The 14,276-nt window shown below is 44.1% G+C and overlaps 2 protein-coding genes across 4 annotated transcripts in view; one reads left to right on the forward strand and one right to left on the reverse strand.

Annotated features, from left to right (window-relative positions):
• Positions 1–9,511, forward strand: part of LOC135549828 (collagen alpha-1(XXII) chain-like) — a 62,859-nt gene extending 53,348 nt beyond the window's left edge. For both annotated transcript variants that reach the window (XM_064980157.1, XM_064980158.1), the window contains 25 exons: positions 421–525; positions 1,342–1,386; positions 1,899–1,976; positions 2,432–2,467; positions 2,590–2,688; positions 2,906–2,941; positions 3,048–3,161; positions 3,524–3,577; positions 3,750–3,857; positions 3,993–4,046; positions 4,252–4,305; positions 4,523–4,576; positions 4,729–4,782; positions 5,039–5,083; positions 5,637–5,690; positions 5,786–5,839; positions 6,057–6,110; positions 6,647–6,718; positions 7,457–7,492; positions 7,697–7,741; positions 7,833–8,012; positions 8,170–8,236; positions 8,362–8,544; positions 8,808–8,885; positions 9,099–9,511. In XM_064980157.1, the coding sequence (XP_064836229.1) occupies positions 421–525; positions 1,342–1,386; positions 1,899–1,976; positions 2,432–2,467; positions 2,590–2,688; positions 2,906–2,941; positions 3,048–3,161; positions 3,524–3,577; positions 3,750–3,857; positions 3,993–4,046; positions 4,252–4,305; positions 4,523–4,576; positions 4,729–4,782; positions 5,039–5,083; positions 5,637–5,690; positions 5,786–5,839; positions 6,057–6,110; positions 6,647–6,718; positions 7,457–7,492; positions 7,697–7,741; positions 7,833–8,012; positions 8,170–8,236; positions 8,362–8,544; positions 8,808–8,885; positions 9,099–9,292 (1,953 nt within the window). In that variant the 3' untranslated portion in view covers positions 9,293–9,511. The remainder of the gene's footprint in view (positions 1–420; positions 526–1,341; positions 1,387–1,898; positions 1,977–2,431; positions 2,468–2,589; positions 2,689–2,905; positions 2,942–3,047; positions 3,162–3,523; positions 3,578–3,749; positions 3,858–3,992; positions 4,047–4,251; positions 4,306–4,522; positions 4,577–4,728; positions 4,783–5,038; positions 5,084–5,636; positions 5,691–5,785; positions 5,840–6,056; positions 6,111–6,646; positions 6,719–7,456; positions 7,493–7,696; positions 7,742–7,832; positions 8,013–8,169; positions 8,237–8,361; positions 8,545–8,807; positions 8,886–9,098) is intronic.
• A 3,782-nt stretch (positions 9,512–13,293) lies between these two features.
• The window catches only part of LOC135549830 (collagen alpha-1(IX) chain-like), a 42,779-nt gene continuing 41,796 nt past the window's right edge, over positions 13,294–14,276 (reverse strand). For both annotated transcript variants that reach the window (XM_064980160.1, XM_064980159.1), the window contains one exon: positions 13,294–14,274. In XM_064980160.1, coding sequence (XP_064836232.1) covers positions 14,066–14,274 — 209 coding nt within the window. In that variant the 3' untranslated portion in view covers positions 13,294–14,065. The remainder of the gene's footprint in view (positions 14,275–14,276) is intronic.

The following is a 14,276-nucleotide window of genomic DNA, read 5'->3' on the forward strand; positions in this document are numbered from 1 at the left end:
CTAGGGACATCATATTGTAACTTGTAACTCATGTGTTCTAGGGACATCTTATTGTAACTTGTAACTCATGTGTTCTTGGAACAACATATTGTAACTCATGTGTTCTAGGAACAAGATATTGTAACTCATGTGTTCTTGGAACATCATATTGTAACTCGTGTGTTTAGGGACATCATATTGTAACTTGGAACTCATGTGTTCTAGGAACATCATATTGCAACTCGTGTGTTCTAGGGACAACATATTGTAACTCATGTGTTCTTGGAACATCATATTGTAACTTGTAACTCATGTGTTCTAGGAACAACATATTTTAACTCATAACTCATGTGTTCTAGGAACATCATATTGTAACTCATGTGTTCTAGGGACATCATATTGTAACATGCGCTGTATGAATGACTATGCTATGTGTTCCAGGGAGATTTGGGGAAGGAGGGTCGTGCTGGCCCCCCAGGTCCCCCTGGAGATGCAGGCATACAAGGACCCCCTGGCCTACCAGGGAAGGGCAAAGAAGGACAGAACGTAAGACACACAAACATCACTCTTCATAAGACTCTCAAACCTCGTTGTTACGGCTTGCAGTTTCTCCTGTCCATGTCACCAATAGAACCAAGGTCAAGAGTTTAGCCTGGTCTGGTGCCCTAGTGAGGGAAATCTCCTGACTGCAGAGTTAACACACATCTATCTGGACTCTAAGAAATATGAACCAGAGTTTGTTGGCACTTATGCAATCAGGCAATTAAAACCTCAGACTCTGGTGTTTCAAATGAAAAGCCCTTCACATCCTGTACGGGTATTGGCTGCACATGTACATAAATCAACATGCATTTAAATACAACCATATTAAAATATGACTGGTTATGTTAGTACCGTACAACCCACATTATACAATTATGCCAGTGATTTGACCTGGAACCTGTTTACTCATTTTCTAAACCACAGGCCATATGGTGATAGTGCTGAGAAAGCAAACAAAGAGCACATACCCAGTTTGTGCTTTTATCACATGAAACTAATGAAGGAACCCAGCAGGACGGTGTACAGGTGCTGGGTGTGTGTGGTTTATAACAGCTCCATTTTACTACTGTCAGCTGCTGGCCCATAACACATAAACCTAGCCTCAAAAGTATTGTACAGGGAATATAGGGGCACATAACAGTCATGCCTACAGCAGTACGTTACACTAGTTGACTATTGTCCAATGTTAAAGTGGTTTCTGTTACCGTAGTCCAGGGAGGTGGAGGACCACATGTCCTGCTATAAGACATTAAATGCTTAGTGTTTGATTTGACCAGCCGGCGGGCTCATAATAGTGTTATGTGTGATATTATATTACAGGGTGATCCTGGGCAGCGGGGAATTGAAGGACCTCCCGGACAGAAGGTAACTCATTTTTAAGTTGATTTGGGGGAGGAGGGGTAGGGAGAAACACAGTGCTTTGAAGCCAGATTCTATCTGGTGACAAAGCAAAAAATTAGTATTCTCTAGCATAGGAAGAAAATGATTAATTTTGGTTGCCCTAAAGCAATTTTCTTTGACACAATGATTTAACAACAACTTTTTGAGGAGCAGGAGAGAGAATTCTGTTGTTGTTAAATCATCCGGCCTGGTCACCTTTATGATTGCCACACTGAATACTGAAACCTCTAATTGGATTCTCTGTTAGAAATAAACACACGTGATGTATCTTGCCTGAGCAGCGAAGACCTGCAGAGATCAACAACCACTCTGCTCAGCACAGCAGAACTCTCTGAGCCAAGCGTTACGATATTACAGTAATGTCATTAGAAAGTATTGGCTATTGCATTAACAGGACACAGTGTACCCTAGATGGAAGGTGAACAAGGTTCTGTTGGTGTCTTACTGGATGGTAACCAAGGTTCTGTCTGTTCCAGGGCCAACCCGGATCCCAGGGACTTCAGGGGGTTCCAGGGGACAGGGGTCCACCAGGAGAAGGCAAAGTCGGACCCTCGGTAGAGAGAGAGAGACACACACACACACACACACACACACACACACACACACACACACACACACACACACACACACACACACACACACACACACAGTCACAGACACAGACACAGTCACAGTCACAGTCACAGTCACAGTCACACTCACAGTCACACACACACACACAGTCACAGACACACACACAGACACACACACAGTCACACTCACAGTCACACACACACACACACACACACACACACACACACACACACACACACACACACACACACACACACACACACACACACACACACACACACACACACACAGACACACACAGACACACACAGACACACACAGACACACACACAGACACACAGACACACACACACACACAGACACAGACACAGACACAGTCACACACACACATGCACATTATTTTGAACATGTCTAAGAACATATGTATCTTTTACAGGGACCTTCAGGGCCCAATGGTGCAGTTGGATCACCGGTAAAAAACATTTTTGACATTTTCTCATAATTATGCTCAGCTTTATTGTGACAAAGTAAAAACGTAAACTGAGTAATATTCAAATAAAAGTTCAACTGACTGCTGTTTGTTTCCTGGTTCAGGGCATGAGAGGTCTGCCAGGCGTCGCAGGTACACAGGGACCTGCAGGACACCATGGTTTACCAGGACGACCAGGAGAGAAGGGATCCCCAGGAGAGCCAGTGAGTTGACCAGTACAGTAAATGGGGTCGGAAACGCCCCAACAACACAGCAAACTGAGACCAAATATTGTACCTTCACTTTACCGTACCTTCTTTGTCACGGCACTGACGTGATGGCTCACCAATGGGGATGTATTCAAATGCATGATGTGATTATCAGTGTGAAGTGTATCAGTCCAATCAACCTTTGCAAAATAATGGACGCAATCTCTTTCAGGGAGCAGCAGCAGACTTGTCAGATGTGAATCTGAAGGTAAGGAGGAGAGCCCCATTACCATAGTACTGTTGCCTCTACCTTGTTAAATCATCCTGACACGGATATACTCTTTCATCGCTAAGTGTTTCTCCTTGTCCTTCAGGACGTGTGTTCAGAGTGCCCGGCCGGACCCCCGGGACAGACTGGTCTCCCAGGGACACCAGGAGACAAGGGACCTGCCGGACCTCCAGGGAAGAACGGACAGGACGGGTACCAAGTAAGGACAAAGTCATAGTACCATGCTATTCCATCTGTTGTCTCATAAAGGTATCCCTTACTGGGGGATGCACATCCTGAATCATTCTGATCCTTTCCATGCCGCTTCTTCATGCTCAAAACACTGCAAAGGGGACTTTGTTTAACTTCATAGAAGTAGTATGCCTCAGACAGCAGCCTAGGAGAATAGCGAGGAGTCTCCTGTATCCATCACACTGTGTTTGGACCTTCGAGACAGGGCTGCAGATGGTCTTTTTAGAGAGCCAGAGATGGGGGGGGACGAAAGACAAACAGACCAGAAAGAGAGATGAAGAGAGAGAGCCTTTAGTTGCCCAGAGACTGATGGCGTCTCTATCATTACAGGGCCAAGCAGGCCCGACCGGAACCACTGGACCCCCAGGAGCCAACGGAGAGAAGGCAAGTCCTCCTCAACCACACCCGCTTATCAACCACACACATTCATCTTCCATAGAATATGAATTATCGAGTTGAAGACCTGAAAACATCCTGTGGTTGGTGTGTGTTATGTCACCTGCTGTACAACACAGTGGCCAGAGGTGATATGTATTATTTGTTCTTCGTTCCACAGGGTGTGAAAGGTGATAGAGGACCCCAAGGAGGACCTGGAGACAAAGGTGAAACAGGTCACACCGGACCCCCTGGCCACCCCGGTGCTGCTGGCATCATGGGGAATCCTGTGAGTACCTGTACCTGCCTGGTGGTGCTAACAGAACCTACCATTAACCCATCTGTCAGCCTGCTCTTTTTACTATTTAGTATCGCCAGTAGAATGAATGTTCTTTCTGACTCCTCCCTCTTCGTCTCTCTGTAGGGTAACGACGGTCAACCCGGCCCCATCGGTCCCCCAGGAGCCCCTGGAGAAAAAGTCAGGATGTTGTCCATATGTTTTATTTCCAGACAGCATATTACACTACATGTCATCAGTTTTCTACTGGCCTCGTCCCACTGGCTGGCCATATAGGTCAACTGGGATGAGTGCTGTGGCAGAGGACATTAATCGTCATAGTGCTGTTGTTGATTTATCATGGTTGAAACTGTGGAACTGTCTTGTGTTTGTTTCGTCTCTGCAGGGAAAGGAGGGGATGAAGGGAATCCAGGGGCCACCAGGTCTACCAGGCTTAATGGTGAGAAACAATGTTGATCAAGTTTTGTGAAGGACTCGAAATGACCTGCTAAAAACTTCAAATAGTATTGGTGTGATAGTAACAATTCCACTATAAACTCGCTTTCAATCTGTCCATGAAAACACACGTGTCATTTATGGAGTGGAATGTGAATAAACAGTTTGAAACCCAAGGCTGACAACAAAAAGACTAAATGCTGAATAACCTTGTTCCACAGGGTCAAATGGGTAAAATTGGCAAAGATGGCCGACCAGGAGAACAAGGAGAACCTGTGAGTACACATAATATGGCCTGACTATATTCCCATGATATTCTGTATGTTCTGCATATTCTGTTTTTTATACATGGCACACTATGTGTCCCCTTCATATTGACCTGCACATCATTCCCTTGGCGTGTAATCTAACTCTGTTGTAATTTCAGGGTAAACAAGGAGAGACAGGACCACCAGGACAACAAGGTCTCAGGGGAATGCCTGTAAGTAGCTTCGTCCTGTGTGGCTCAGTTGGTAGAGCATGGCACATGCAACACCAAGGTTGTGGGTTCGGTTCCCATGGTGGACCAGTACAAACAAAATCACTCTGAATTAGAGCGTCTGCTAAAATATTTTTAAAAATGTGAATGTAACTAAGTCTGTGAGAATGATTATTTAAGACTGTGGAAAACGGAGATATCATTTCACTCGTTTGAAAACATTGGTGGTGTATTCATGTTGGTCATTCTTTCCACACAGGGCTTCAAGGGTCACAGAGGAGAGCCTGGACAACCAGGTTCAAAGGTCAGCCCATTGACTCCCATGTCACAATTCTCAACACATTAGATCACTAGGAGGCCGTAATGTGGTGAATATGAACATTAGGCATATGTCTTCTCTGGTCTGTCAAGATCAAATCATCTCGCTCTCAAAATTGTGACACATGCCTACTCTCATTAAATCTCTCTCAGCTCGAGGATACAATATCTGCCACAGCAGTGGTCAATAGCGTGTCTCAATATAGTGTGACCTATTATTGCGTGACCAATAGCATGCCTCATTACTGAGACATTACTCACATCCCCTCTAGCCTGTTCTCTGACAGAGAACAGGCTAGAGGGGATGTGAGATGGACCGCTCATGATTGCAACTTCCTTATGCCATCGCCAATAACACGTCTCTTAAGACAGAGGCTTTTGTTACATAGACTGCTGTCTACCTCCACGTTAACCTATGGATTTTATAGACCACATTGGATGTATAAAAGTGTCACGCCTTGACCCCAGACTCGAAAGAGAGGCCAACTGTGAATGGATTGGTTGCGTTGATTAATATGTTTCTGTCTTCGACCAATCAGGGTGAAGATGGAAAGGAAGGACGTAACGGACCGGAGGGTAAACCTGGCCAAGACGTGAGTGAGAACACTAATATAACAAATCATAACTCTGCAATTATCAACACACAGGGATGTCTTAATAATATATGCGTTGTGTTTGTTTGTTGAAGGGTAATAATGGACCTCCTGGTCCAGAAGGCCTGGCTGGCCGGAGAGGGGAGAATGTAAGTCACCTTTATGTTATACTGCCTTTATCTGCTGACACCAGATTCATCACGATGACAACCTAGCTAATAGAAAGGGACACTAATGTCTCTCTCTCTCCCTCCCACTTTTTCTCTCTCTCTCTCTCTCCCCCACTTTCTCTCTCTCTCTCTCTCTCTCCCTATTTTCCTCTCTCTCTCCAACCCTCCCTCCATCTACCTCTGTCTCTCTCTCAAGGGTAAACCTGGTGAACCAGGACCTTCAGGAAAGCCAGGAGCCCCTGGTACTCCAGTGAGTGATAATTGATTTATATACAGCAGTAAATGCTCTTAACATTGCAGACATTGTAGTCGTTGCTTCTGTGAAAACAGAATCATGCACATGTGGTGAAATGCTGTTTGTATTTAGCGCAGACAGCAGCTTCCTCTACCCTGTATCTGGTACTCTACAGCCAGCCCCACCAAGCCCTTGTAAATATCAATATTAATCGCTTGCACCGCAAGATCTTTTATGAGATTTACCTCCAAGCGTAGCAACGTTCACAAGAACTTCAGATAGCTAAAGATGATGTTAATTTCACCAAATCCCTTATAACGAGTGGGGCTACATCTGTGTTCCAACTACAGTATGACTACAGTATGACTACAGTATGACTACAGTATGACTACAGTGTGACTACAGTGTGACTACAGTATGACTACAGTACGACTACAGTATGTCTACAGTATGACTACAGTACGACTACAGTATGTCTACAGTATGACTACAGTACAACTACAGTATGACTACGCCATTTGAAAGACCCCATGTGTCTGTGTATATTACAGGGTCAGGCTGGAGCCAAGGGAGACCCTGGGAACCCAGGATTACCAGGCTTTAGTGGTCCCAAGGGACCGTCGGTAAGTAGGGATTCCTGCTCCTTTTTAATGTAAACATTATCACTAGGGTTCTAAGCTACTGTTGCCAGCGGTGTAAAGTAACTAAGTAAGAATACTTTAAACTACTCCTTCAGTAGTTTTTTGGGGATATCTGTACTTTACTATTTATATTTTTTTGACAACTTTTACTTTTACTCCACTACATTCTTAAATAAAAGATGTACTTTTTACATTTTCCCTGACACCCAAAAGTTGTCGTTACATTTCAAATGCTCAGGCAGGACAGAAATATGGTTAAATTCATGCATCTATCAGTATAACGCATTGTCATCCCTACTGCCACTGATCGTGCGGACTCACGAAACACAAACAGTGAGTTTGTAAATGGTGTCTGAGTGTTGGAGTGTCCTCCTGGTATCCATAAATTAATACAAAATTGTGCCATCTGGTTCCCATATTATAAGGAATTTGATGTATAGCATTTACTTTTACTCAAGTATGAAATTTATGTACTTTTTCCACCCCTACTTAAGTACATTTAAAACCAGATACTTTACTCAAGTAGTATTTTACTTGAGTCATTTTCTATTTTCTATTATTACTTTTACTCTTTACCTCCTAGTCCTACCACTCATGTTGGAACAGTCTGAGTTGATGTTCTGCCATAAGAAGATTGGACGTTGTGATGCAAGCGTTTCTGATTTGATCAAACGTATTTCTATATAAATGTCTCAGCCTCCGATCTGTCTGTCTATCTAGGGTCCTGCTGGTCCGGTCGGCCCAGAGGGGAAACAGGTAAGAACCATTGGTTAAGGGCTTGTAAGTAAGCATTTCACGGCGCATGTGACAAATAACATATGATTTGATTGGTTTGTTGCTAGACATATTTCAATTTTCATCAGCTACTTTTAGTGTCTTTACAATGGATATAATGTGGGACGTGGATTGGGCGAAGTCTCGCTCACAGCACATTATATCAACTCTTTATCTGTTTCACAGGGTATGTCTGGCAGAGCAGGAGAACGTGGAGTCAAAGGAGAGAGGGTGAGTTCATACAGGACACCTGCCCAACCAATGACCTTAAACAACATTGTTGATATTGTCTCTGAGTGAGTTTTGTTGGATGTCTTTGTAGGGCGACTCAGGTGGGAAGGGAGATAAGGGACCTGTTGGAGATCCAGGTATGCCTGGTAACCAGGGGCTCCCAGGTCGTAAGGGCCACACAGGGATGATGGGTATGTCCGGGCCCCCAGGAGAGGTGGGTCTTACAGGGCCTCATGGAACACCTGGAAACCCCGGACAACCAGGACCACGGGTGAGTAGTGATTTGAATACTTGCACTTTACAGAATACTCTCAGAATACCCTGGCACTTTACAGTATACTCTGGTTCAATCTCAGTCACATTGCTATAGAAAATAGTACAGACATCTACAACTCGATGACCTAAACATGCTAATTTTCCTTCCACAGGGAGAGTCACCATCACTGGAAACAATGAGAAGGCTGATCCAGGAGGAACTAGCGAAAGCGCTAGATGGTGAGACTGGAGTATTGTTAGGAACAATGGGACATTAGTGCAATCTGCAATGTATGCAAAGTTCGTTTGACCTCAAATGAGCTGTGCAAGTCATAATCGTGTGTGTCCTTGTGTTCCCCCTCCAGCCAAAATGGCGTACCTGATGGCCCAGATCCAGCCGGCCCATGTGAAGAGCACGGCAGGTCGGCCAGGACCTCCAGGCCCCTCGGGGAAAGAAGGGAGCGACGGTCGCCCCGGACCACCAGGGGAGCCTGGCATGCCTGGGCAGAACGGAGGAGACGGCATGAGGGGACCCATGGGTCCTAAAGGTAACTGATCCCAAGACCCATTGTTTTTGGTCATGCTTCCTGTATTTATTGGTTCAGATAAACACACTGTGAGAGCATAATATTAGAGTGTAATATTGTCAAAACACTACATGAGAGGTTTCAGGTTTCCAACTCAGAAAACACGATTGCTACCCATTGATATTAGTCACCTTTGGTCGTCTTTATTGAGGTTTTCTTGATTCAGACACTGTCTTTAAGAACATCATTGTGAGTGTTGTGTTTGTCGTCTCTGTGACATCCAGGTGAGAGAGGATCCAGAGGAGACAAGGGAGAAAACGGAGTTGGACAGAGAGGAGAGACTGGACCATCAGGTCCTATAGGTACAGTAAATCTATTACAGCAATATATCAATATGTCTCTATTACTACAGTATCATTCTAAATGGATGATTGTTTGTATCAATCTTGAGATCCTTTGTCGCTAAACTATGAGCTATCCAGCATGAGTGGGGTGACTGGCATTTGAACTTCCTAAGAAAGCAGCAGTTGCTTCCTTGTGACTCTTTGCCATTCACTTGCTATTCCACCCCCCAGGACCAGCAGGTATGCCAGGCTATGGTAAGGACGGGCAGCCCGGGGCGGCTGGAGCTCAGGGAGAACCAGGGAACCCTGGTCCCCATGGTCAGGCAGGCCCCAGTGGACCCCCAGGGCAGTGTGACCCCTCCCAGTGTGCCTACTATGCCAGCCTGGGAGCACGACCCCACACCAAGAACGTCAAGGGGAATTAAAGAGACAGAAACACACAGAAGGTGCGTCCGATATGGCAACATCTAAAGGGAATAGGAGGCCACGTCGGACGCAGCCAGAGAGCTACAGGACCCTACCCAAGTCCAGATATTTATGAACTGGGATGTGTCAGGATGAACCAAGAACTTTTCTTTGTATTACGATGTTTCTTCTCGTGTGGAGGGATCTCGAGAGAAGTGTGCTGCCTTTGGGGGTGGGGGTGGGGGGGGGGGGGGTGAGGGGCGTCTAATATTTGGTAATGTCATCATCAAGAATTACACAACTTGTTCAATTTAGACGGACTGCCGTTGTTCTTATCCGGCTCAAAGGACCATGTAAAAGACCACCGACTACAGTCATGTTTACTGGGATATGATGTGGCAGCACGGAACCAGGCCTGGGTCCAAATAGTATTTGTTTTCGCTTGTTTGAACTTGCCTCACACAATGGAACCTATGGAATAGTCCTCAAAAGTGCAAACCCAGCCTATCAGCACTTTAGGCAGGCTCAAGCAAACGCTCACAACTATTTCAAAGAAAACGAAAACTATCGGTACCTGGGTCTGGTACAAGATGGAGCCCCAGTTACAGAACGGCCATTTAACTGACTCCAAATGATGCCTTAATAGTGTTGTCAGTCTCTCAGCGTACACAGTCGTCAGCCTGGAATGGGTTTAGCATTAGATTTAACGTCAGCCCATTTGTCAGTGTCCACAACATTGATCCAGAGATAGGCATCTCCTCTGGAGTCAACTGGTAATTATCCAGTCAACGATTTTATCTACTTTGTTTTTGTTGATGGGAAGGAAGATTAGCCTTGGGGGGGGGGGGGGTGACTAAGGCACAATCTAAAATAACAATACTGAGTTTCATGGAAGGATCTTTAATGAGCATGTGGATGGAGGTGAAAAACTTCATGCTTTGTTTTGTTTTGCCTTGCCTGTACGCTTATGATAGTGAAATTGTCTTGAACAATGACAGCCAGGCCACCAGTACTGGTCAGGGTGAATACTGAGCTCTTAGATTATCTGGGTATCTTACTAGAATTTCCAACCTTATTACAAACTAAGATACTGTGTCAATAACAAAAACATTTGTGAAAGCTTTAATTGTCTATTTGTATGATGTTCATTGTTCCTCCAAAGGGAATCAAACCTCATGAATGCATGTAAGGCTGTCAAGTATACAAAACCCATAAGACTCTTTCAAAATGAAATGTAAATCTTTAAAAGGAAAACTACATTTCCCCTTTCGTTTCTCAATAAGTGTCTCTGGTGATTCCACAGTCAGGCTGTAAAGTCTGGAGAGAGAAGGTACTAAAATCACAGCCTTTGTTCCAGTCGTTCCTCAAAAGTTACTTGTTTCCTGGTTTCACGCCACGTTCTCTTCCTCCTGCTTATTAGTCTGTCGGGGACACTGACTCAAATAAAGACATTGTTTTAACTAATAAGTGCTTGACAAAATGAGTTCGTTCTTCCCTGTGTTGTATATTCTGATTTTTAAGGTCAGTGAGTATTCTGTCTGAAGGATGTTCCTCACTCAACCCCCATCGGACCAATTATACCTTCTCTAAAACTCACAAGACTGATCGAGCGAGAGAGAGTCAGTAAAAAAATACAATAGATAGCCCACTGCTCACTCTAGGGGAATTGTTTTGGCTTGAAAAAGGCGAAGAAATGTAACGCATCAACGTTGAGGTTACGAAATGTTAATCAGGTCACCAATGAAGTCAAATAGATATATTGTCTTTTAGTCTTTACTTATGGATGTGAGCCTGGATCCAGCATTTATTTCTAGAACACCCACAGTGTTCCAGAACACAAGCCAACACCCACAGTGTTCCAGAACACAAGCCAACACCCACAGTGTTCCAGAACACAAGCCAACACCCACAGTGTTCCAGAACACAAGCCAACACCCACAGTGTTCCAGAACACAAGCCAACACCCACAGTGTTCCTGAACACAAGCCAACACCAAGTGTTCCAGAACACAAGCCAACACCCACAGTGTTCCTGAACACAAACCAACACCAAGTGTTCCAGAACACAAGCCAACACCCACAGTGTTCCCGAACACAAGCCAACACCAAGTGTTCCAGAACACAAGCCAACACCCACAGTGTTCCCGAACACAAGCCAACACCCACAGTGTTCCTGAACACAAGCCAACACCAACAGTGTTCCTGAATACAAGCCAACACCCACAGTGTTCCTGAACACAAGCCAACATCCACAGTGTTCCTGAACACAAGCCAACACCCACAGTGTTCCCGAACACAAGCCAACACCAAGTGTTCCAGAACACAAGCCAACACCAACAGTGTTCCTGAATACAAGCCAACACCCACAGTGTTCCTGAACACAAGCCAACACCAACAGTGTTCCTGAACACAAGCCAACACCCAGTGTTCCAGAACGCAGGCCAACACCCACCGTAAAAGCACTGCTTGGCCAACTGCACCTCAGGTCATTTCATTGAAGGACATCCAAAGAGCTCTCCTGAATATTTATAGCTAAACATATGTTGAGTATTGTACTGCAGCCTATCAAACTATGCCTCATGATCCATAGCAGTCAAAGAGGCTGATGCACTCTTCAATGACTTGCATACACTTTACCACCACATCACAGTGGAGATGTGTGGACTTGGTTTTGAATTAGGTGTCAGAATTACACAGGAGCTATACTACAGTAACATAATGGTTTTGTAATTGGAAAATGCTTTTTAGCCCATTGATATGAACCTCAGAATGTCATCTGTTTGATTCCAGTGCTCCGCATAGCAAATATTGCAGAAGGTTCTAGTTTTATAATTATTTGCTTGGCTTGTTTCTTAATTTCATATACATTTGTGATTATTCAAAACAACCAACTGTATGCAATTGATTTAGGTTTTTTGTTCATTATACTGTTAAATGATTTACAGTTTGAAGTACCTGTAGCCTACCATATGTGGAATGTTAAAAATGCTTTCACAGTGGTGACCCTTGCCTGTTTATCCTAACAAACTGGTGCTAAAACATCCTTCATTACTGGCTGGTATATTTGTAAGTATTGGAAAGGTATATTATGTACTGTATCATGTTGTAATAAATACCGGAACAGATCCCTTTTTATAGAAAAGGCATTTCCTTTCCTTTGTGAGTACTGTCATCTTCCTGTGTGCAGGTATGAATTTCATTCTCAATTGTTAGGTTTCCTACTTTACCAGTAAACCCTGCAGGCACTTGACAAGACCATGCCTTCTATTGAATGTCAATAGCAACTTCTACAGACCCATTAAAATGAACAGAAATCGCTCAGTTTTACATTTTCTCCCAGTATCATTTGCATAGCAAGCACGATTGGCACTAAATATCTAACCAGTTTGTATTGCTTATTAGAATTTCAATTTTGCTGAGATGATCCATTGTGGAACTTTTGCATGTTAGTATTTTATGGACAATCTACTATTCTATGGGATGCCAGTAGATCCATGATTAGACCTATGAAGACAAATAGATGCTGTTGAGGAAGGGAGAAGGGGGTTAAAGAGGAGGGGGAGGCTAGTTCCAGCCTGCAGCAGCCCAATCTCCTGGTTACAGCCAACAGCCAGCCTTATAAAGGTCATATTGACTCAATAAATTAATCTCTGGTGTATAGACTCAGAGAATGGGATGTTGACTCTCCTCTCTCAGTAACTAGGCAACAGTGGACCAGACGACCCTGCGATGTCTGTAACAAAGACTGACCAAACTGGTCTCTTGGTGGTCTTGGTCCGTCCCCTGGCTGCAGCAGCTTCAACAGACAGAACTCTCTATGGTAACCGTGATGCCACAAAATAGCTCTTAAATGGTAAAGTCTTGAAGCTGTATAGCATGTTGGTATTCTGTGAATGCCTGTTATACCTGGATCGAAGGACCAACATAAAACATGGACTAATGGTTTGTTCTAAAATGCTTCACTAAAGGTAAAGCTAGCTGTATTTACATTCATAAAAACAACTCACCGGTCTAACATGAAATATTTCCAGTCCTAATCAGTTTATTACAGGGAAAAACATATACTGTATAACATAGATTATCCTATGATCAAATGACTAAATGAAAACATGAACTACCAATATCGGTTTATGGCTCGTGACGGTAGAAGACTTCTTCTGTCATTGTTTATTGATCAACATTGAAAATTAATGATTCCAAAGCAAAGTTTGCAGTTTTGTTTTTTGGACGTTTTTGATGACAATGAATTAAACAGTACATGCATAGAAGAAAAATGCACAGCATTTACCTTTGTATTACTTGAAAACCAACATAGTGCCCTGTTTGTCTGCCCAACATACAGTATGTCTGTTGAGTGAGAGAATAAAGCTTGAAGCTGTGGATATAAATTGAACAGCGTGAATTGAACAATATGGTCATTTTATAAGTTTGTCTAGTTTTGTATTGGTCTTTGGGGCAGCTCTTGGGCCATGATGGGCCACTCGTCAGCTGAAAGGCTAGCTTAAAATCAATAGCAGCTCTCTTAGAAAGCACAACATCAGATAAGCTCTCTCTACAAAAAAACGATGCATCAGTCTAAAAGATGAAGCTTGAAAAGCATCTATACAGTATTCCAAATTACATTTGCCTTGTCTCTGTTTCCCGTTGTGTTTTTCTTTGGTTCTGTGGTGCGATGATGGAGACATAAAGACTCCCATGTATTACCCCTGGGAACTGGGTACCTCATGTCTCTCTTGCTGCTGCTTGAGATGGAATGTGTTCCTGGAATGTGTTCTGAGCTTCTGTTTGTGTTCCTCACGGCCCCTTCCTGTAGCTGGAGGATTTCTTCCCCCCATTCATCATGTAGAGAGGTGGGGGCCTGCCTATACAGTCTGAGGGGTCACAATAGCCTGGGGCTCCTGTAGCTCCCCTGGGACCAGAGGCACCTGGGCTACCATTAACACCGTCTTTACCGGGAGGTCCATCTTTACCGTCCTTCCCGATGCCAGGGCTGCCAGCCACACCT

The sequence above is a fragment of the Oncorhynchus masou genome, chromosome 12, assembly GCF_036934945.1.
Source record: "Oncorhynchus masou masou isolate Uvic2021 chromosome 12, UVic_Omas_1.1, whole genome shotgun sequence".
NCBI lineage: Eukaryota > Metazoa > Chordata > Actinopteri > Salmoniformes > Salmonidae > Oncorhynchus > Oncorhynchus masou.